Source organism: Podarcis cretensis, assembly GCF_951804945.1.
Source record: "Podarcis cretensis genome assembly, chromosome: 4".
NCBI classification, from domain to species: domain Eukaryota; kingdom Metazoa; phylum Chordata; class Lepidosauria; order Squamata; family Lacertidae; genus Podarcis; species Podarcis cretensis.
The window spans coordinates 56969820-56994080 of NC_137173.1; the positions used below are offsets into that span (position 1 = coordinate 56969820).

Sequence of the window (24261 nt, forward strand, 5' to 3'; positions counted from 1 at the left end):
TTCTGAAGGCAGAGTGGCAGATGCCCAAGCAAAACGAGACTGTTATGTATCATGCTGTGTCTATGAAGCTTTCAACTTTGCACACTAGCCAAGAATGGAGGAAATGAAGATGGAAGGTAAGGGGTTGGCCAACCATCTGAACTACAATATTGACTAGAAATCCTGTAGACCAGCAGTGCCCCTCCAGATGCTGCTGCAGTTTAGCTCCCATCAGCCCCCAGCCAGCCAGGGCAGTTGTCAGGGCAGATGGGTGTTGTAGTACAACAACATCTGGAAGGCCACAGGTTCCCCAGTACTGCTACAAACTAAAGCACAGGAAGACAGGCAGCTGCCTTTAACTGAGTCACACCATTGATCCTCCTAGCTCGATAATGTGTAAACTGAATGGGATCTCTCCAGGGTCTCAGACAGGGGAAATTCCCAGCCCCGTCTGCTGGGGACTGAACCCAGGACCAAAGTGGCACCATCCATGCATCAGCAGGCTTTGGGGAACCCCAAGATTTCCAAAAGTACAACATAAAAAGCGGGTCTGAAAAACAGCCCGGTGAGGACTGAGCATGCGCAGAGGGCACAGAATGCTGTTGGCAGGCAGTGGGGTGGAAAATTTAAGGGTATGCAGTGAAGTCTCCTGGGAAAGAATATGACTGGCTGTCACCCAAGGGCACTCCAAACTGCAATATCTTTTTCACAGGTCCCATATGTACACAACCTTAACATGCAGCTTGTTCCTATGATGTGTACTGGAAGGTTAGAAAAGTTTCTGTAAATAACGGCATACAGTCGAGAGCAAATGGAACTGTGAGGAAATCATCAGTCAATTGTCAAATCTTATTTTTCCTTTATCGTTTAGCTAGAACAGTTGTTCACAAAGGCAAAGGGAAAGGAAATGCTTATTCATTCTCTTCTTTGTGTACTGCTGGGATTCTCCTCCTTTATTTTCTGATGGTACGCTCTTTAAGTCATTCCATAAAAGATGAAGATTGAATTTGTATTTAAACACATGATATGGCAGATACATTGTATACGGATGCAAAACAAAACACGCCCTCCTCTGCCTGAACAGATGATACAACAGCTCTATAACTACCTAACTTTATCAAAGCAAGTGATTTTTCATTAACTTTAGTCTAGGCTGCCTCCTTGTGGTCAACATAACCTACAAACGGTATTATATTATTACTTGCACCCAGGCAATTTGTTGCTGTGCATTTCAGATTTCCCCCAAGCAAAATCATGTATCAGTTATTACGAAGAAAATAATGAAAAGATACATGAGATCACTTTAAAAAGTGCCCCTTAATTTGTAAATATCCACCAAGGATACAGTGCGAAGTGCAAAGGGTAATATCGAACAATGACTCCCGAATATTTATGACATGATAGAAGACTAACTGGTAAAGTCAGTTTCAATGGGAAGAACTGCTCTTTCAGATCTATTAGCTAAATGTAATATTTAATCAACAAGCAGTTCTGTAAATGATTCTATTATCACATTAAGTGTTTAGTCCACAACAAGCTTGATTCAAGTTTTAATTTTACTAAACAGAAGACCGTAAATGTTGCTCTAACATCAGACTGGCTATTTTTCCCCCCAGGTGACAACCCAAGCTGTCTTATTGGTAAAGTGAGTTCTCCATCACCAACATGGAAATGATTCATGAAATGAGGCACATTTCACATCACGGACTATCCCCACCCACTTATTTTTCCCAAACGTTCCATTAAATACAGGAATGGTCTAAGGAAAACAAAAACATTTCTTATTCGCTCAATTACATCCTTATATCCCGCTGTCAAGTTAGTCGCAACCTAACTCAGTGTGACTTAAACGCTCTTGCTGTATGGTTTTAGAAGATACTGCTGTTGTATTTACTATTTCTTATTTCCCTGTCTCCTTGCCAAATGTACCACAAACCCCAAGACCTCAGACTTCTCGCTATTCCCAGCCGCTGATTTCACCCTTATATTTTGAGTAGGGCTGGCGTTGGTAGCGACTCTCAAGGCCTCTGCCTTTCAAGCTGTTGGGCCGATATCAGCATGCCCTCATTGCATGCACTCTTTCCTCCACCTCTGTTTGGTTTCCAGCAATCGATTCTGCGGTGTATGTGTCCCATGGGCTCCTACAAGCCCCTTCACAGTTTGGTGTCTCCTTACAAGTATAAGTTAGTAGCTGTACATCTGCTGCTGCTGCTGTTCTGTTTGAACCTGTTGCTGCCCCGCCTGCTGCTGCTGCGTGGGCTGGGCCTGCGTTTGAAGGGCATCCGTCTGAGGCACTGCCCTCCAGGTTAAGGGATGCTGTTCCGATATCTGGCTCCCTAACGGAGCGATGGAGTTCACCAGAGTAGTCAGGTTTATAAAATGGGCGACTGACTGGGGGTTTGCCGGCTCAGGCTGTGACTGTATTTGGATATCATTTTGGCGGTTGCCGTGCAACATGGCGGAACCAGTGACTGTATCGAACGTCACGGTGAGGATGGAATTGTCTAGCTGCAACTGGCGCTCAGGAGTGGCCAGGTGGCCCACAGCCACAGGTTGCAAGTTTGTAAACTGGGTTCCAGCTGGTGTAGTAATGGGGGTAACACTAATATTGGTCAGGCCAACAGAGCTAGAAGGGGCTGTGACATTTGGGTCTCCGAGAGTCACCACCACCTGAAAAAAGAGAAATTCAGAGTTATCTGTAGTGATCGTTTTTACTAGCAGAAGGTCTTCCTTCCACCCCTCATACAATATCTGTTGTTATATTACAGGGTTGAAAGCAAACAGTGATAAACTTCATGGATTTAGATCATACATGGTGGCGCCCACCCTGTGGAACGCCCTCCCATCAGATGTCAAGGAAATAAAAAACTATTTGACTTTTAGAAGACATCTGAAGGCGGCCCTGTTTAGAGAAGTTCTTAATGTTTGACGTTTATTATTATTATTATTATTATTATTATTATTATTATTATTATTTTATTGAATTTTTAATATCCTGTTGGAAGCCGCCCAGAGTGGCTGGGGAAACCCAGCCAGATGGGCAGGGTATAAATAATATATTATTATTATTTACTATTATTATTATTAAATTAATTTTCATCAAAGGTGATCACCACTACTGGCGATTCAGGCAATACTTTCAGCCGAGTTCCCCAAATTGAGGGCAAAATTCTTTCAGATTAGAAAAATCTGAATTTCTTTAACTCTGGTATTTCCAGTCATGTGGTAATGGTATTTCTCACCCCCCTCCCATTGCAATAGTTCATCTCTAGTATGTTTTGAAATTGAAATTACTTTTTAGAACAAAATACTTTGCTTGTATCTCACCATCAAGCTAAGTTGGTCATAGTTACCTGGCCAAGAGATGAGCAAGGCTATGCTGACTGCAGGGCAAAACAATACGGTTGCCATAAGTTCTGGGGCTTAAGGGGATTTTTAAATGATTTTTAAAAAACACACAAAATGACCCCCCCTTGCCATACACCTGGGTTTTCTCGGACATTTTTCCGATTTTACGAAAATCACCCCGAACACCAAAATGCTGTCCGTTTCTCGGACGTATCGCAACCCTACAAAACAAAGAAGAGGGGCCTAGATTTCCCAGGCTACTGGTTGTATTCATTCCTACTGAAGAAAGAAAGTGGTTGCATTGAAAGGTCTAGTGTGGTTGGGGCAAAGTCTATTTTCCCACAACGTCAACAATGAGGTAATCAGTGTTTGCACCATGAGAGATGTTTGATCTAAATGGTGCCTTAGCAGATGTCCCCAGAACGCAACCTAATATTTGCTCACATAGAAATGAATTTAGCAACTGGCACTGACTCTGCATACAGAGGCAAAATGAATTTTCAGGGGATTTCAGCCACCAGGGACCTCTTCCTTCCTCTCCCCTGCATATTATACTGGTGAGCTTTCTACAAATTCTCCTACTGAAAAAATCCATCCATACATTAAAATACCTTTTAATATTCCTAGGATAAAAAGCCACTTTTTGTTGTTGTAATTACTACCTTCTCCCGATCCCTTGGTAAAGGGCACTCACCTGCTGAATGCTTTGCACAGCTGAATTGGTCTCATCTCCCACATTCCCTGTGAATTCCACTTCTTTCTCTGTGTATTCACTGAAGGCAGAATCCTCAGGCACTTGGGTTTCTTCCTCTTCATCGGGCTTATGCTTTCGTTTATGACCACGTTTATGAGCCTTCATATGCTTGCCTTCCGGTAACTCTCCCGGTTCCAGGGCTAGGTCTGACTGCAAGGGGAGTTTTCAATGAAAGTACAATGTCACTGAATTCAACACTTCAACATCAGGAGAAATTCCTGTTCAAAACTGCTGAATTAGAAAAATATCAGTAAGTTTGATTTGATTTGTCGAGGACTCAACAAAGACTATGGTTTCCTTTCATGCTACACATGTTTATTAGTGCAGCAAAGGCAGGAAGATTTGTGCTATTCCTGATGTTGTGAATGGTCAGTGTACTTATTTTGCATAGATTTGAGCCTTATACAGAAATGTCAGGCTGTACCTCTTGCGTTTCATAGCCTTCCAGCACCCTTGTTCTTTCCCCCTTCTGTACTGATGTGTATCTGGCAACTGAAGACAACATTTTATGCACCTGATAAAGTGGGCTTAAGTCCAAGGGTGGGGAACCTTTTCCTGAAGGCTTCTGAGTGCATTCAGCTGAATGTGCTTGGAATCTCCCTTCAGACCTTTCCCAGTAAATGCAGGAAGGTCAGGGTTGAAGCTGGCACATGTGGGGATACTGGAGGGTGGAGTTGGCACATGGTTACTTTGAATGTCCAAATAAGGGCTGAAGGTAACAAAAGAGTTAATATTAGGCTACACTTGCATTTTACCTGTACAATTCCTATAGATGAAGCATCAACAGTTGTGGTTTCTGAGAGCTGCTCCAAGTCATCAATTCTAACTGAAAGCACCTGGAAAACAATATTTATATTAAGGAATAACATATTTATAGTAGTGTTACCCTTCACTTGTGTATAAGGAACAGTTACGCTTATATGTAACAGACAGATTGGTTTGTTTTATATTATGTTTTATATCATATATGTATGCATATTTTATATTACATTTTATACAGCCATTCAAATCTGGCTAGTCACTATCAGCTCAACTAAGGTTAGCTACCTTTTGGGTCCTTCTGAATGTTTTCCATTCAAACTGGTCATTGTATGAACTACATAAGAAACCCTGAACTTGTGTTCCTCATCCTTCCCCATCCCTTTTTCTACTTACGTTATGTCATCTAAATGTCAACCTCTGGATTGGGACTGGACTGCTTTATTTTTAAACTGTGTGCAGTTCTTAGCATTTTAAAGGAACACACCAGTGTTAGGGCTACAAGTTCTGTTTTCTGCCCCAAATAATCAGTAAGTGTCGTGTGCTGTATTAAGAATTTGCATTCCTAAGATGTGAATAGCAGGCATTGGCAGCTGTCACAACAAAGCTGCACAAAAATTAAAAATTCATAGCAAGGTAGCATGTAAAGGATGCATCTCCCCAGGAAGTCAGCAAAAATCATGAACTCGTAATCTGTCATCAAACTCACCTCTGGATGTTTTCGCCTCATGTGACGACTCATTGAAGCTCTGGTGGAAACCTTCGTCCCACAGAGCTGACAACTCTGTGCTTCTACCTTATCGTGAGTTAGCTGAATGTGCTTCTGAAGCATGTACTCTGTGACATACTTTTTATCACACACTGAGCAAGTCCATTGTTTTCCCACTAGTAGTAGCAAGTAAAACAAGAAGTTGAGCATTAATTTTCAGGTAAGGCATCTTAATATTACAACATTTTAACTACAGTTTTTCCATTTTTTAAAGAGTTATATGGTATGGAACCTGGAGGAAGTATTTTATATTTGTATAACTGGGAGGCACTTACATACTAATTAGGATGGACTGGAATTTAAAGCAGAGTGATGAATTCCATGGAAATGTGACACTTGGATGTCTGGGGACAACTATCAGGCTGCATTTGCCTTCTGAGATCAGGGGCTGACAGGATCTGATATTACTAACCTTAGCAAACCTGATAGCACCGAACCAATGAGGGAACGTGGCTCAACTCTCCCTCAAAGTCTGAATTATGTCAAAGAGTTGACATGAGTTTTTTTTAGACTATCATATGGATGAAATAAAAAGAAGACTTGTGGCACCTTCAAGACTAACAGGTTTATTATGGCATAAACTTTCATGGACTAGAGACTACCCCATCAGGTGTATTAAGGCTTATCCCAAGTCAGCAGATCTATGCACACATGGATTTCTGGGGGGCAGGGCAGGGTGGAATAGTAAGCAATGAGATCAGAGGGAACTGAAGTGCACCAAACACAGGCTGCTACAATTATGTTCAAAGGAAGCTTCACAGAGAAGCTCCAGTGTGAAGCCACTGAATTATGAGGTATCAGAAAGTTCAATTCTTATAAGGTGAGGCCTGAATCAAGATAACAGGTTTTTAAAAATTCTACTACAGGTGTAAGTCAGATTACCAATGCTTGAATGTTTTGCATTGCATCATCCACACTGCTTTGTGAATGGTCATTGGAATGATTTTGCACACATTTGTTTAATGGGACAGCTTAATGTGTCCTTTTTGCACTGCACTTCCCTCTGACCTCAGCACCAAACATCTGCCGCACATGTGCATTCAAATTGCCAAGTTAGGATAGTGCTCAATGCACCTGATGAAGTCAACTCTAGTGCACAATAATTAGATAACAGATTTGTGAAAGGTGCAAAGAGACTCCAGTGTTTTTGCTGCAACAGACTAATATGGATATGAGACTAATATGGATGCCAGGCAGCTGTTAGTGCTTCAAGGGAAATATATAATTGTAGGTATGTTTCTTACAGTATACTAACCAAACTACCTTAAAAAAAATTTCTATTTTTCAGCCTTCTGTAAAAGAGAGGTTAGATTCAGGGCTATGTATTCTACATGCCACTGGGGGTACACTGTAAGTGCAAAATCTAGAGCAGGGTTTCCCAAGCTTGAGTCTTCCGCTGTTTCTGGACTACAACTCCCATCATCCCTAGCTAGCAGGACCAGTGGTGAGGGATGATAGAAACTGTAGTCCCAAAACAGCTGGGGACCCAAGTTTGGGAAACGTCGACCTAGAGTCTTAGCATTTATCTTTGTAAAGGAAATTTCAGAATCAGTGGCATAGAGTTCCAGCCAAACGTTACCTGTGTGAATGAGCTTATGAGTCTCCATTGTATTCCTCTCGCTAAATGTCTTCCCACAGAGCTCACACATGAAATCTTTGATTCCTGCTAATTAGAAACTAGGTTAAGTACCAAAATGATAACCACCCACAGTTCCTTATGGCAAATATGAAATTGTGTGCTACAAAAGGAATGGCCAATTAATTGTTCCTTTAGGCCCAAAGTCATGCTGGTGTTTGCTAAGCTAACTCTCTGGCATTTATGCAGGGCTCCATCTGGTTCCCCAAACTTCTTAACATTTGCACAGAGGTGAGAACCAAGGCACGACTGTATTCATGAAATCAAGGAGCTCTTAAAAGTAGAAATAAGCAAAATGGAATTTATTGACAAAGACTACATAGTCGCACTATGAGTTTCCCCCCTCTTCATATTTTCAAAAATGCAGGCATCTTCCTCTAGTTTCCTAACTATATTAACCATAAATAGCTATGGACAAAATTACCTGGGTATATTTTGTGTTGTTGTTTTTTAAAAAGGTCTAATGGTATTAACCTCAGTCAACATCTATATGTGTGCCTGTAATACACATTTGCACACCCTCCACAGAGACCTGGAAATTTGATAAAGGGTCTAGGGCAAGTAAAACTGCAACCTGACACACATTTCTTTAGCAGCAAGCAACATCCTTCAAATGCAGCTGGAGCTACTTAGTCCTGGGGACACATGCATTAGACTGGTGCTGTAAGAAGTAACTGACATCACTACTGCATTACAGAGAAGCAGGTCTGTAGGCCCCATTGACTCTCAGGCAATTTATCTTGCCCTGTGCAAGGGCTGTGGAGTTCCTCCTCTCCGTGGTGCTCACCTGTGTGCCTTTTGTAGTGCTTCAGCATGTTGACTTTCTGTGCAAACTTCCGATGACACTCCATGCATTCATACTCCTTTATCCCTTTGTGAAGCTTCATGTGGTGCCGCAAGGCGTGTTTTGTTTTCATGCCTGTAATGGATAAAGTCAAGGCTTAAGCATGGCGGGGAAGCCCTTTCAACACCCTCTGCTTGAGAGGCATGCAAAGGAAAAGACTCTGCATGAGAATGTTCCAAGCCAATGGCCACCTCTAAGGAAACTTTAAGAGAACGCCTGGGTCTATTTCAGAAAACAATTCACCCAAAAGCTTCAAGAGACCCATGAAAAAGGGCAGTGAAAGATCTCTGAAAGGCTCTTTATTGGGAATGGTGAGGCTCAGCATGTACGTGCGTGCCAGTTTATTTATTTAAAGAATCCTGTTCATTCAGCTGCTGTCTTTGAAAAGCCTAAGAAGTAATTCACAATGTTTAAGGCGGCTCTTGAAATTCAAGTGAAGTTGAAAACCACCACAGAAGGGCAAAAGGCTGTCTTGTTTAATCCCACTGCTGCAAGGCGGGAATGTTCACACACTGAATCGTGCCATCCAGACAACATGTGTTATTGCAGAAAGGGGCTTGCAAGAGCAAGTAGCTGTAGAAAATGCAAGCATGCAAATACCGGGAAGTTACAGGTGTTTTAAATAAGACGGCATCGATACAGGTGGGTTTTTTTTTAAAGTGAGAATTTAAAACCATCCTGCATGCAGGACGGGGTGGGATGCAAATATTTTAAATTATTCACTGATTAACTGAAACACTTAGAAACAAGATCCAACAAAATCAACGGGACTTCCTCTGCAATAAGTCTTAAAGACACTTAAGCCTCTTATTCACAACCAATTCTGTCATTATTATTAATAACTACATTTGTATCCTACGCTTCCTCCACAAAATTCAGGACAGTGGGCAGAGTTCCCCAGGGTGACTTGCCCAGTATGTTTCACAGCTGGGTGGGGATTAGAACCCACACCCGGTACTCCTATAAGGAGTAAATTTCATGCTACATCTTAGGTGCAGTTATAACATCCTTGATTTGTGAGTGTCAGCTTTGTGCGGAAAAGATCCCAGGTTCTGTTCTCTGGCATTTCCACATAGAGCAGTGACTGTAGAAAATACTGAGATAGACAGAGCAATGGTCTGGCTCAGTATAGCGTTCACGTCCTTAATGAAGCATGTTCACAATCAATGACGAAAAAGCCAGTACAGTACCCACAGTCCTGCAGCGCCCTATCAGCTGGGCACACATATGGAAGACTCAGTAATGAGATGTGCTTTGCGACCGAGCAACTTCTCATGAAAAATTAAACAAACATTAAGCACCCCAGATTCCTAATCAGTACAGTATAAACGTAAAAAGAATGATTCCAGTTATTTGTAAGGAATCACTCTGATTATCAAGGTAGATTCATATTCTGAAATAACCTTTTTTTTTTTACCACGTACCATTTACTTAGGGATATAAAAGGGAAATTTCATACCTTTGCCGCATTCCGCGCACAGATATTCTCGAATATTATCATGGACTCTCATGTGCTCTTTCAGCATGTCCTTCCTTGCAAATGACTTACCACACTGCTCACAGGCATGATTTTTCACACCTTAAAAATAAAACAAAACAAATTGTTATTTGAAGGGGACTGGGGTGGGGAACGTTAGGTTTTGCGTGCGGGTAAAAATGAAGTCAACCCTTTTGGCAGTCGTCCCTCCCACTCTCAAAATAAAAGCGTTTTACGAACTGATGTGGAACGAGATAGAAACAGAGAAAAGATACATGAAAAGCTGTATAGGAACCTCTAAAAAGAGTTGTGGAAAGAAGATGCAAATCAAAGAGGCAAAAAGGAAGCAGAAGGAGATGGGACAAGAGACAGATGGGGGGGGGGGAGCTATGATCAGAATGACTGAGGCAAATTACAAAATTAGAGATGCACTGAATTGCACTGAGTCTTGAGGCTACAGAACTGAATGAGAAATATGTCCTCTCCTAACGAGAAAGAACGTCCCATTTGACTTGTCTACCCGCAAGGCAGAGCTGTGTGTTTCAATGATAAGCACTTGCAGGCTCATCACTCCCCCTTGCCAGGTGGACAGCAAGTGCACAGAGTCAAAAAAGAGAGGCCAGGGGAATATGAGAAGATGCACCCAAAGCACAATGGACTGTGCAAATTGCATTGGTTCTATAGACTTCATGAGCTGCAGCTAATGTAATGACGGACACTTTCTGTATGCTGATGAATCATCCCCCCCCCCCATCTCCCCACCCTCAAAAGAAAAAAGCTATTTTGGGGCAATTTTTAGTGCAGAGTTTTCTCAGCACAGAATTAATCCATCACAATCTATGTTCCCGACAAATAGGATTCAATTACGGAATCAAAAAAACAGCACAAGAAAATATTTGTTATTAAAAGAACAGTAATAAAATGAGTCTACCTGTGTGAATAAGTTTATGCCGTTCTAAATTCCCTATGCTGTTAAAAATCCTTCCACAGATTTCACATGGATGGATATATCTAAAATAGGAAATAAAAATCAGCTAGAGACATCCTTTTTTTCTAATTAATTGAAAATCTATGATCTCAAAGGTGTACTTTTATTTGAAGAACAAACTTATTTGAAACAGTTCATTAATAGAGTAACACTACACTTTTGAGGGATGTAGAAAACCAAGCTATATTTGTCTCTCTAGCTAGACAATAGTCCCTGCATTAGCTCATGGGTTCAGGAATACCGATTTTAAAATTTCTGTGCATTACAAGTGAACACTTGTAATGTGTTACAAGTGCTTAGGATTTTCAATGTTATGCATGGCTTTCCGGTTTTTAAAAAACTTTTCTTGTAAGTATATAAAAAATACTGTATTGACTTATCCATCTAGAAATATTTAAATAGCATTATACCTTCTTTTCTTTTCTTTTTTAAACTATAGTGGCTTGATTTGGACATTGTGGTATGGTTTAGTGTTACAAAGGCAGTCAGCCTTAGGCTTGCATGCTCTCTCACCATTGTGAATCAGCAAGAAGGAGATCAGCAGCTTCCATTTAAGACTAACCACACTATAGCATTATATCCCAACACTAAATTGTATTAAGAAGTCAGCTTCTTAAATTGTGACTTGAAGTTGGCTTGTTACAGCAAACCATAGTTAAGAATAGCAACAGTTGATCTGGGTTTGGCCAATTTGCTATGTCATCCAGTCCAAAACATAACTGAAAGCTTTTACATTATTCCCTTCTATGTCTCATCTTAATGCTAAACTTTGCTTTAGTGCTAAGTCCATGCAATGCCCACTGTCTTAGCAGTTTCTTGAGCTGGGCTTTTTCTTTGCAGCTTCTCGCTGTATAGGATATAAACCGGGGCAAATCCAAAGTATGGTCAAGTTGACATATGTGCCCTGGAAACGCTATCTCTCATCTCCCACCCCTTGCCACACACACAAACCTTGTCTGAAGCAGAACATTGTGCTTCCACACTTGTAATATTCTTTCACTAATTACATTCAAGTATTTCCCATCTTCTTTTGCTGCCATGGTCATTATTAACCTGGGAGTGCATCACACTTCAAAACTGCACCCTCTCCACAGGGTAGAGAAGGGGAAACAGGAGCACATGTGCAAAACTATTCAGTTACTTTTGCAAGGTAAACACACTTTAAGTAGGCCACTGTCACAGTCCATCATTTCCCTCGGGCCTGTCTCTGACTGATCATCTTTGCTAAGGCTCCATTGCTAAGAAATCATTCTCTGCTTGCAATCCTGCTTCTAATTCGTGTGTAGGTTCCACTGAAGTCAATGTATTTTTCCCATGCCCATCTGGCAAGACTGCATCGTTGATTTAGTTTTGTCAGACTTATCTCCTTACTTCTGCACATTGGGGTCTGGCAGGTTCTCCCGATGAATGACCATGTGTGCATGGTAAGTTGCCTTCAAGGCAAAGCGTCTGTTGCAGATGCTACAGCCATAGCCTTTCTCCTTGTGAACTTCCATAATGTGTTTCAGGTACTCTTTTCCTCGGCCAAACGTCAACTGAAGAATGAAACAACAGTGAATGCACCACACTGGGGAGAGGTGGACAACCTTTGGAAATAGTAACCACAAGCTAATGCAGCACTGAAATAAACGACAAGGCCAGCTAATAATCAGACACAATATCTGTGTTGATTTCTGCATGTGGCACTGAAGACTATACCACTGTTTGGTGCAGTTTATATGATGGCTCAGGATCTTTGGTTTCTACGGGAGCAAAAGCTGTTTTCAGCCCAATTTCTGTAAGGGAAGGCACTATTGCTAGTTTGGCTAGGATTAATAGGTCATGCAGGAGATAGCTAAAGTCTGCACCTGGGAGGTAGGGAAGCCACAAAGGGGCAAAGATTGCAGATCCAAAGACACTGAAGGAAAGGTGCAGAGTAGGCAGTGGAATAAGATTTTATTTAGCCAGCCAATTTGTTAGCTATGGGCTTCTAGAATTACCAACAAAGGGTATGTAAAGGAAACTGGATGCTTGTTTCAGCAAAATTTCACACAAACCTCTGTGGAAGAGGTGAGCTGGAAACCAGACTAATATTATTAACAATTTCAGCCACCTTCCTTCTACAATCAACCAGACAGCTCCTGTTTATATAAGACAGGCATGAAGTGGCTGTGGCCGATCTCACATTTTACATGTAAACAGACAGGACTCCTTAACATAGCAATGAAGAAAGATGGAGCAGTATTTTTTTTAAAAAGCGAAATCATGATATCCTTACAGTGATGAAAACTACTTTCTTTTTTTCTTTTTAAAGTAAAGTGCTTAACTAACATTGCCTAAATTAAATGTATTTGAATAACAGATACTGTGTGAATATGAGAATAATGTCTCTCTTCTGCTAATACCTGTGGGTTAAAGCCATTGATTAGCTGTCTCTCAATCGGCCTCCACACACAGCTGCCCCTGTGATTTCTTCCAGGAAGGCTGTTAGTACCCAAATGGAGCTTTCCAGTTTGCAACATCTAGCTTGATTATTTCAACAGAGGCAGCACATGTTCAAGTGTATGTTCAGCTCTCCTGCCACCACCGAAATGAATGCTACTGACTGCATGTGCAAGAGCTCCATATACACAAACACACCAGAAGAGACGCAGATTTCTGGGTCAGGGAACATAGCTGAACATATTTTCACTATTTTCGACATTTCTTTTAGCAACCCAACTCTCCCACCCCATTCCCACCACAAAATGTTTGAAAGGAGTAAAACTACCTGGCACCTTTTGCAGCTATACTTGTGAGGCTCAGAATCCACACTTCCGTCTGAGTTTTCATCGTTCTCCTCTGAAGATATTCCAATTTTGCCAATGAACTCTTCTCTCTGGTGGTCATCCATGATTGCTATGTCCTATACAGAGTGGAAGTACAAACTCAAAATGTTGTCCGACCAAAAAAACTAAGCAGACACAGCCACCCTGTCTCTATTAAGTCCTCTGAAACAAGGGAAAAACAACAGCCTCACAAGCTTCTCAGCTGAATTTACATTAATAACAAACCAGAACTATCCAAATTATGGCTTGTTGTTCTGTTGCCTGTTTTCAGATGACTGAGCTTTGTGCAAAATCAATAAATAGTGAAATATATCACCTTCTTGCTCACACCTTGCTGCCTGTTAAGTGTCAAAAACCAAACCTTTCAAAAACTAAATCTGCTGAGGTATGACATTCGCTGAATCTTCTGCATGCTTTCCCCTAAACGATTCTCCCTCTTTCAACAACAGATGCTAACTATTCTTCATGCCTTAGTCGTATTGAATTGACAGACGATAGGGGGGAAAATGGCCCCTTTCCCCCCGGTCCGCTACTGAGCTTCTTCACGATTCTAAACGATATTGCATACTTGTAGAAATATCTTTAAATGGGAATATTATTGCTTAATATATTATATGGCTCATAATTCAGTTTTAAGGAAAGCTGAAGCAACCAACACCACATGGCTGGTCTCATGATTTCCAAATTGGCCTTCAGCCTTTATCGTCTGCTAAACCACTGCTCCTCCTGTTTGCAGTGGCTTCCCAGTTCTCCTTGATAGCTTCTTCATAACCCTACTCAGCTCCAGTTCCAGCTCCAATCAAATCATACTGAGCGCTTTCAAGGTTGTTAAACATTGTACCTTAAAATGAACATGAATATGATCTCTGAGCACATCTACTCTGAAGAATTTGCGGCCACAAATCTCACAGGTGTATTTCTTATCTCCATGGGTCAGGAGGTGCTTGTTCATATTGCTCCTACATGAAAATATCTGAAGGGGAAGAAAGATGTTAGCAGGCGAATTCTGTTTTCCTGTCACATGTGAGAGATCTAAAATACCCTTGGTTCATACTTTGAACTAAAGTTAGGTGACATTACTGAAGATTAGAATTTAAACCAGCTCGAGAACTGCCCAACAATTAAACTTAAGAATTCTAATACAGAACTACTCACAAAGTTTTCCAGCTGATCTCTGTAACTTCATTTTCAAATCCTTATACTCAAAGTTTAAGATTTTATTAAATCTGTTTTACTATTTTTTGTCATTTTCACAACACTTTTAATGTGCATTGCACTGTACTGCACTTTATTATGATTGTTTTCATAACAACCTTACAATGACCATTAATTTCCCTTTTAATATTATGAATGCAAAACAGGGTTGGGGCGAGGACACGACAGCCTTGCACTAAGACCATTTCTTGAGGATGTCTCTTACCAGGGATTTGATTCTAGCAGAGCAATCCTATGAATATTTATGTGAGAATAAGCCACCTTGAACTAATTAGGACTTACACCCAAATAAACATGTACAGTATTGGACTGCACATATCTCAACTCTGGGTCCAACACTTTTTTCATTGGCATAGGAAGGAGGGTCACTTCCGTTCCATAGTAATGACATCCAACTTAACAACAAAGCTCTTAATAGCCAGCAGTTGACCAAATAAGGTCATAATACCAATGAATGGATGGCTGAACAAGCCAAAGGTTAGAACCCAAAGCACTGCATATCTAGTTCTGCATGCCCACGGGGACTATGGGTTGGAGCTTCTTAAACAGCAACACACCATTCCACATGCTGGGAAGCGGGGCGGGGAGCTCAACCTATGGGACTTAACGAGACAATCTCTCACGATACTTTGACTGTGGCTGTCAGAGGACCACTGGGACCATGCTCATGTGGAAGCTTCTCCTGCTTTGCTTCTCTCTCAACTACCACCCATCAAAAAGCACCCAAGAAAAATGAAAGAAGGTCACCAAGTGGCCTGTGCAACATTACAGTGGTAGCTCGGGTTACGAACTTAATTTGTTCCAGAAGTCCGTTCTTAATCTGAAGCGTTCTTAACCCGAGGCACGCATTCCCTACATAGGCCTCCTGCAGCCCCGGTAGCAGATTACGTTTGTATCCCGGGGCAAAGTTCGCAACCCGGGACACTTGTGGAGTTCGTAACCCGAAGCATTTGTAAGCAGGGCTGTTCGTAACCTGAGGTACCACTGTAATCTGTGTGGACTTTGCCGTCTCTGCTAACCTCACGTCAGTTACACAGACTGGAAAAGTTTGCCATAGTTGTAAGGATTTGGGGAACTCATCCAGAACACGTTCTGAATTGTTGTGTGTTAAAAGCACGACAAAATAAATAAATGTATGTGAGTATGCCTGTGGTTTGAAACAAAAGTTCCAGGAATGTAAGTCAATGGAAAATCCTACCTTTCCACAAACAGGGCAACCAGAAGGTTCTTTCTTGTAGCGAACCATGTTCTCTGTGCTGTGCTCAAAGTCCTCTCTTTTTACACGCCTCACTCCTTAAGATAACAGTTCCCACCAAAAAAAGAACAAACAAAGAATAAACCATGCTTCCTACTTCTATGAATAATGCTCACCATAATCAATACAGCAATGCATGGAAATGACATCCTGTCTGTAAGAAGTGCTGCTTAATTTTAGGTTTGCCCATAAACATGGATATTGGGCTGAGGAGGTAGCACCTTGGTTGTGCAATGATTTGTGTCTCATGCATGCCATCTATTTTATTTACTTATTGCATCTGTATCCCATTTTTTCCCTTCAAGGAGATCAAAAAGGTGAAAACATTCCTACCTTCTTCTATGTTTTTAGCAGTTCTTGTTTTTTTTTTAATCTGCGAGCTGCCTTGAGAGGCGGAGTATAAATAAATAAGCAAATAAGAGCTCTACTGTTTTATTCTCACAATAATCCTGATAGGCAGGTTAGGCTAAGAAAGGGACTGGCCCAAGGTCAGGCAGTGAGTATTTTGGTTGACTGGGTATCTGAACCCGCGTTTCCTGGTCGTAGTCCAACACTATAACCCCGTATTTCCACTGCAAGCACAATGGTTCAGCTACTTTGCTTCAGATATCTAGATGCAACTTAAGGACATACCAGAGTTTTCCATGTAAAAAGGGGGTCATCGTGAATAGCCCTTAAATCGCATCCTGAATAATGAACAATTTAGATCATACCTGTCAGACAAATAGCTACACTTGGATGGTTCAAAGCCTTCTCACCCTCAGTTCCAGTGATGCATTACCACGAATGAAGAAAAGAACCAGCCTTAGTGTGCCACCCGTCGAATTTTAAATGATTACCATAGGCAAAAGGGAAAAATTATTAAAGGTCCAAGAAGAAGATCCATCACAAATGTACTTACCTTCCAGGTGCCTCCTCTGGTGATCTAACATGACATCCTTCCGGTAGAACAACTTGTTGCAGATCTCGCAAGCAAATTTCTTGTCCCCATGTTTCTTTTTGTGTTTTGAGAGGTTGCTGTTTGTGGAAAAAAACCTGAAGCACATCTCACACTGAAAGGTCTTGTCGTCTGCATGAAAAAGGGGAAGAAGGGCAGATTTCATAAAAGCGGTTTTTAAAAACCATTTAGTTGTTTCTAAGAATAAGCCGTGGAATCCAGCTGCACAACTCAATCAGGGGCCATCTCTGAAAACCAACAAGAAGCCTCCTCTCGTCTAATCCTGCACAGCCCATTTTAAACGCAAGCCCTTGTCTCCAAAAGTAGGGCACTGCTGTGAGACAGTCTGTTGTGGCTTGTGTCGATGCCACCAGCAATAGCTTTCTGAGTGAAGCGAGTGTGGGAGATGGTATCCGGCATGCCAGTTGCGACACCACTTGGATACAGTGGTACCTCGGGTTAAGTACTTAATTCGTTCCGGAGGTCCGTTCTTAACCTGAAACTGTCCTTAACCTGAAGCACCACTTTAGCTAATGGGGCCTCCTGCTGCTGCCGTGCCGCTGGAGCACGATTTCTGTTCTCATCCTGAAGCAAAGTTCTTAACCTGAAGCACTATTTCTGGGTTAGTAGCGTACGTAACCTGAAGCGTATGTAACCTGAAGCGTATGCAACCTGAAGCGTATGCAACCTGAGGTACCACTGTATTACCAAATAACTGATGCATATCAATGTAGATGGTTCTGTGCTGAGCCACCGTGGTGGGCCAGTGTGGTGGATCAGCATAGTGATTCCCTACAATAATTTGGATACTGGACTGATACAGCACTCCATCCTGCACACACATTTGATGGTGATTATGGGAAGTGCTGCAGTTCAGTAGTAGAACATCAGTCTTACATGCAGAAGAATCCAATCCTCAACGTCTCTCGTTATGCTGATTTTATCCGCACGTTATTGATAGTTTTTAAATGTTATTTTATGCATACCAGGTATTTTAAAAGCCGTTTATAGTTTTGTCTGCATAAGCAATAAAAACGGAATGTCCAGAGGACTTCTACTGCTCCCTCCTTACTAGATAAATACAATTCCAGACCATTTCATGTGACTTAGGTAATGTGGTTTGATTATCATACCTGTTCTGCAGTTGTGGAATTCTAACGCACTTTCTATCCGAAAAGCTTTTTCACATGTAGCACACTTGTACCTGTATTCATTGTCAACCTGAGGATTAAAAAGTGGAAAACAGAAAAGGAATCACAATAAATATGTCCAAACATATGAAGTTCATACTTTTCAAAAAAACATTTTCTTTTATTTGTTTCTCCAACAGAGCTGTCACCCCTCCCACAAACCCCCCCAGAAAATTTAAACACTGATAAATTGTAGGAGAGGTTTCTATGGTAATTTCTGAGGCTCTTAAGCTTTTGTAGAAGTAAAGGCACCAGATTTTTCTATGTACAAACAAAATAACTACAGGTAGGAGAAGGCCCATTCTGAGATCTGCAGACCTTGCCTACCTACCATGGTGTGTAACCCACTTTCATCCCACAACGGCTTGCTGATGGAGACCCATACAAACCTCATTCCTACTGTGCTTGTATGAAACATGCTGCTTCAAACTCTCTTTTCGACTGAAAAGCTTGGCACATTCTTCACACTTAAACAATTTGTCACCTAAGGGATTAATCAGAACAAGACAGAGTTAAGTCACCTGCTTATCCATCTAGAAAAATTCAGGAATAACTAGAAGCACTAAAATAAAATGTATCAAATATTCAGTTAACTTGGGACCAAACAGCTATCACACAGTCCCAAATTTGCATCTGGGCTGCTCCCAGTAGGAAAAATGATAGTGTTTAGTACTATTTCATGCTTAATAGAGAAGAAAAGTGCTAGATCATTTATATCACTGAAGTGTAAAAAAAAACCACACCTGGAAAAGACAAATAGAACATTTAGCACAATATCCTATGCAGTTAGGGCTCCAGGGACAATTAATATGCTATAGGAACCAATGACTGAATACAAAATGCATGCACATCATACTGTATATGGTTTTTAAAAGCCTCATGTATTCCTGAAAATCTACATATGGGCCTGTTCTTTCTCTGGGCACTACTCATGGGCATTCTGCCTATGAATTGGTTCCCTCATAGAAATGTAACTTATGAAGCAACTTCAGACATTATGGAAAGATTTGTCAGCAAAGGGGCTTAGCAAAGAACTTGCTACAACAGCAGAGAGAGGAAGTGATACCATACGTTCCAAAACTTTTGGGTGGCGGTCAACTAAGTTCTTCTCAGATGAGACCCATGGAAATTTGTGAACACAACTAAATTAGGTCCATTAATTTTGATGTGTCTACTCTGAGTAAACCTTCCTCAAATAAATGATACTTTAAATATAACTACAACATTGTGGGTCAGGCAGCTCTTTTTCAAAGGAACTGGAAAAAATATAGACTACTTCAGAATTATACATTTTAAAGAAAAATGTGTTACCCCAAAAAGAAAAAGACAGGAATTTCATTAATACAGAGGCTGCAATCATTAAAACACCCTGTGTGCTCACTGGGGCTTACTTCTGAGCAGACATGTACAGGATTGTAGGTTAAAAATGTAATATAAGGCACTTCTATTTATGTATTTGTTATTACATTTATGTCCCATTTTTTCTCTAAGGAGCTCAAAATGTTGTACATGGTTTTCCTCCCTATTTTATCCTCACAAACCTGTAAGATAAGCTAAGCTGAAAGTTAATGACTGGCCCAATATCACCCAGTGAGCTTCACAGCTGAGTGGGAATTTGAATACCGGTCTCCCACATCCTAGAATCCAACACTGTAACCACATGACACTGGCTCATTTTTACATGTCTCCTTATATATATCAAGGATGTGGAATGCATTGCATCAATTGTTATCACAGCTGCTGGGTCAAGCATCACTTCATACTAACTGAAGTTGTTTATCAATTTCCACCCATGTTTCTAAATTGACAGAGTAGCCCATGGATGGGGAGCAGCCCTGCTGGCTTAAAACTAGCAGTGGGTGAATGGTACAGCATTATAATGATAATGGCACATCTGGAGGATGAACCACCACCAAAATTGCAACATGGGTGAAGCAGCTGAGTCATCAGTTATGTTTTGTGCACTACTGAACATGACTTGCACCTATCTTCTGTTGCAGTATCTCAAATCACTCCATCAATGCTAAACTGAAGTTTAAACACCGGATCACTGAAAAAGAAGTGTTTCCTTGAAGAAAGACACATCAAACGAAAACCATTACAATTTTTGTGTAATATTAACTGCCCTTAGTCATCTTTTCTGATCCATCCCTTCTGGCTTACATGTTTCAAGGGACGGGAGATTCCCCTAGGCTTTGGAAAACTATCTCACTAAACTGCTACCCTAATGGGTGAAAATATGCAGCCCTTCTTCTTAGGTACTGCTTCAATGTCCCATCATATAAAACTTCTTTTAATTTTGTTTTTCTGCTAGATTGAAGAGCTCTCTTCCAATGAATTGTGGGAGCTCTGAAAACAAAACCAGGTGATCGCACCTGAACCTACCGTGAGAGCGGATGTGCCTGCTGAGATTGCTGCTGTTCTGGAACATCTTGCTGCAGATGTTACACTGATAGACCCGCTTGTGTTCCCCAAGTTGCTTGATCATCTTGCGCCGCATCCCATGTCGGCTGGACAGGAGCAAGCTCCTCTTGAGGGACATGGAGCTTTGATGGTGAGAAAACCTGCCCAATTGGAAAGAAAGAGGCAGGTGACAACGAAGCAGTTCACCGCTCCGTGCAAACACCATCTCAGTGTCCTCTTACTATTTGTCGTATCTCTTCTCGTACAGTCAGCAGACTGTAGGATTCATTTATTAGCAACCCTTTGGAACAGGACAGGGTGCAGGCATAGTCCTCTCACTGGCCAGCACTTCAATTATGTTGGTTGGAAGCTTCCTATAGCAGGAGCTCCCTACACATGAAGCTGCTCTCTGCTATGTTAGCTTTCCATGGGGGCTCTTTCAAAGAGATGGTTTGCCATATGCACCCTAGAAGCAATACAGTGGTGCCCCGCAAGACGAACGCCTCGCAAGACGGAAAACCCACTAGACGAAAGGGTTTTCCGTTTTGGAGGCGCTTCGCAAAACAAATTTCCCTATGGGCTTGCTTCGCAAGACGAAAATGTCTTGCGAATTCCTGCGGGGTTTTTTCCCTTTTCCCCCCTTTTCCTAAACAGCTAAGCCGCTTATCAGCTGATCCACTAAGCTGATAAGCCGCTAAAAGCCGCTAAAAGCCGCTAAACCGCTAATAGCGCTAATCCGCTAAGCTGTCAATGGGCTTGCTTCGCAAGACGAAAAAAACGCTATACGAAGAGACTCACGGAACGGATTAATTTCGTCTTGCGAGGCACCACTGTATTGTCTCAGGACTGAAATACCTCAAGGACCACCTATCCCCATATGAACTACCACTATGTACATTTGCTCAAGGGAATTATCTAAAATAAAACCAATTACCGTATTTTTCCGTGTATAAGACGTCCCCTATTTGGGGGGACTCAAAATTAAGAAAATGGAGGGAGACTGCCCCATGTATAAGACTCCCCCCCGCCGCTTTTTAACATTATTTTAAGTAACAAAAAACCCTAGTCTTATACAAGGAAAAGTATGGTATCATTGTTAGGGTACAAGGTTTCACCATGCATTTACCAGACTGAATTGTATTTTTATATTTTCCCTCAAATAAGCAGAGTTTCGGTCTGCTTATGTTATTGCAAATGATCACTTTTTAAAATCTTAAATGCTTCATGTTTCATTATGTTCGAGATAATAAAGGTTTTCCGGTGGGATCAGAATTGCTGAGAGTGGAAGGTCACGTATGGTTAGGATTTCTATTTTGTTATTTAACCCCATATGCCTTCTGAAAATCTACTCCAAAAGGTTGTGGAACCCTTAGAACAGTATGGGAGGGAAGGAATGGCTAGAGAGAAGATAGAGAAAATCACAAAACCCTCTTCTAGCTGGAATTCCTGCTGAATTTGAGTCACGTCTACAAACAGAAGGAGCCTTTCCATTCATGGAAGAGCAAGATTAGATTCAAATGGAAAAGTAAAACTAGATTCAACACTGCATTGTGTCCCCACCCCAACCTCTGAATCTTTCATATTAAAATATTGAATAAGCAGTGGTCCTTTATAATGAGGAAACAGAACATTTTAGCATTTGCCTTTACTGGAGGGACTTACTTCGCTATAGAATTCCTACTGTTTGCAGTACTGGGTATCTTCGCTAACACCACTTCCATAAACCTTGCTTCTTCTGTAGGAGGAAGAGCTACGTCATCAGGTGGAATCTCCGTTATAATTTCAGCAACATGTTCCTCTGTCAAATGAATTCATTGTTATCAAGAAAGGCCACTCAGTTATGAACCCTATACAGCCATACAAGATAACTGAGCTTAATGGTTCATGCACACTCTAGTTAAGCCAAAGACAATGACTAGGGCAACAGTTCGGCCACACCTGGAAAACCAAGTTTCCCACACCTGCCTCAGTGAGCCGGAGTTAGACAGAGAAGGTAATACCAGACTAGATGGCTCAGTACAAGGCAATTCAATATGATCACATGCTGTGATATACCACTTCTTAATAAATTTAGTTCCCCAATGCAAATATGTCATAAAATGGAAAATTCAGCTTCTTCATGACCTCTGCCCGTAAAGCAAAGCAGTTGGTAATGCAAAGTAATTTGCTTAGGGCAGTGTTGGCCAAACTTGGCCCTCCAGCTGTTTTTGGACTACAACTCCCATCATCCCAAGCTAACAGGACCAGTGGCCAGGGATGATGGGAACTGTAGTCCCAAAACAGCTGGAGGGCCAAGTTTGGTCATCAATGGCTTAGGGTATCAGTGGTCCATTGGCCTAATTAGACCCACCTGTGAGGCTATTTTGGCCACATCATATCATAGATGATGTCAGGTATAGGACAGGTAAAAACTTGCCTCAGCTGCAAGGGTATTTGCAGATGCCACCAATCAGCCTATAAAGCCCCATATGAATTGCTGGGGGGGGGGTAGCACTTTGAAGGGCATCCTACAGGCAAAAAGCTCACCAGATGCTACTGTGACTGGATTCACATGGCAGGTGGGCAGCATGACAGGTGGGCAGCTAGGCCTACCTGTCAAGCTTGGCCTGAGGGAGGAGGGGCGAACATGACCATCTGGCCCACTGGGTGAAAAGTTTTCCCCACCCCTGATTTAGGGTATGAAATGAAGTATCACTGATAGCTACTTTTAGTAGTTTCTGGGCTCACCAGAAGAGTCTTTATTGTCCACAATCACAATGGGAGTTTCTGGTCTTGCCACTTTGGGCTTCCTGCCCCTTCGTGGTTTTCTTTTCCCTTCCACTGCGGTGTTGGCACTTTCACGGGCTACGGGCTGGTCTGCAGGGGGGGCCTCCATAACCTTTTCAGCAACTGCATCTTTTTGGTTGCTCTGTGGAGCTCCTTTGGCTTGCTCCAAGTGACTCCGGCGATGCTCTGCAAGAGAAGAGCGATGAGACAAAAAAAATATACGGGCATGGCTGAACATTAGAAGTAAAGGGCCTTCCCTTCATTTAAATTTAATGCCACCTAAAGTCAACAATATTCCAAACACAACTTCTGTACAAAGTTGTGAAAAAACTGGTGACTTTTGACCCTTTTTGAGGAGAGCAGACCCTCATGCCATAGTACAAACCTTCATTTCGATAGTGCTTTCAACTGGGAGGATTACCGTATTTTTCGCCCTATAGGACGCACTTTTTCCCCTCCAAAAATGAAGGGGAAATGTGTGTGCGTCCTATGGGGCAAATGCAGGCTTTCGCTGAAGCCTGGAGAGTGAGAGGGGTCGGTGCGCACCAACCCCTCTCGCTCTCCAGGCTTCAGGAGAGCCCCACCGCCAGCCCCACAAACTCGGGGGACAGCGGGAGGCGCAGGTGTGACCTGAGGAGAGCCCCAGGGGCCAGGCAGAGAGCTCTGGAGGGCCACATGTGGTTCCTGGGCCCAAGGTTCCCCACCCCTGTCTAAAGATAAGAGGCAAAGAAATGAACTTCTCAAATGCTCTCTTCAGAAAACACAAGTCAAACTACTGTAGCTGTAATCACATTCAACCTTTAAAAATTACGCCTGTGGAGTTTTGGACCTTAACAGTGCCTCCCTTTTGCTCATCAGCAGCTGGGATTCTTGAAAAGCTTTCGAAAACACTGACACATGGATGGGGAAATGGAGCCTGACAACATATAGAGGACCCCAGGTTTCCCACCTCTGCTCTAAAATGGCAACTGGCTGGACTCTGCTTCAGCGGCTCATTACTTTCTAGAGAGCTCACTACATCACAACAAACAAAAATTAGGGACGTAGTATCTTAAACAAACTGAGCGGCAAGCTCTAGATTAGGGATGGGAAGCCCGTGGTCCTCTGGATGGTGTTAGTAACCCCATCTTCCAT

General features: G+C 41.9%; 1 protein-coding gene across 2 annotated transcripts in view; it reads right to left on the reverse strand.

The window, feature by feature from the left end:
* Positions 1 to 818: 818 nt before the first annotated feature.
* Positions 819 to 24261, reverse strand: part of PRDM15 (PR/SET domain 15) — a 36875-nt gene continuing 13432 nt past the window's right edge. The window contains exons 7-24 of one of the 2 annotated variants that reach the window (XM_079974592.1): positions 23089 to 23313; positions 22024 to 22159; positions 20344 to 20522; positions 18348 to 18442; positions 17902 to 17989; positions 16733 to 16900; positions 15775 to 15869; positions 14203 to 14334; positions 13304 to 13438; positions 11926 to 12089; positions 10498 to 10577; positions 9549 to 9668; positions 8033 to 8164; positions 7189 to 7275; positions 5550 to 5725; positions 4837 to 4917; positions 4022 to 4231; positions 819 to 2649 (exon numbers count right to left, since the gene is read on the reverse strand). In XM_079974592.1, coding sequence (XP_079830718.1) covers positions 2164 to 2649; positions 4022 to 4231; positions 4837 to 4917; positions 5550 to 5725; positions 7189 to 7275; positions 8033 to 8164; positions 9549 to 9668; positions 10498 to 10577; positions 11926 to 12089; positions 13304 to 13438; positions 14203 to 14334; positions 15775 to 15869; positions 16733 to 16900; positions 17902 to 17989; positions 18348 to 18442; positions 20344 to 20522; positions 22024 to 22159; positions 23089 to 23313 — 2789 coding nt within the window. In that variant the 3' untranslated portion in view covers positions 819 to 2163. The remainder of the gene's footprint in view (positions 2650 to 4021; positions 4232 to 4836; positions 4918 to 5549; positions 5726 to 7188; positions 7276 to 8032; positions 8165 to 9548; positions 9669 to 10497; positions 10578 to 11925; positions 12090 to 13303; positions 13439 to 14202; positions 14335 to 15774; positions 15870 to 16732; positions 16901 to 17901; positions 17990 to 18347; positions 18443 to 20343; positions 20523 to 22023; positions 22160 to 23088; positions 23314 to 24261) is intronic. The other variant, XM_079974593.1, reaches the window with a different exon arrangement.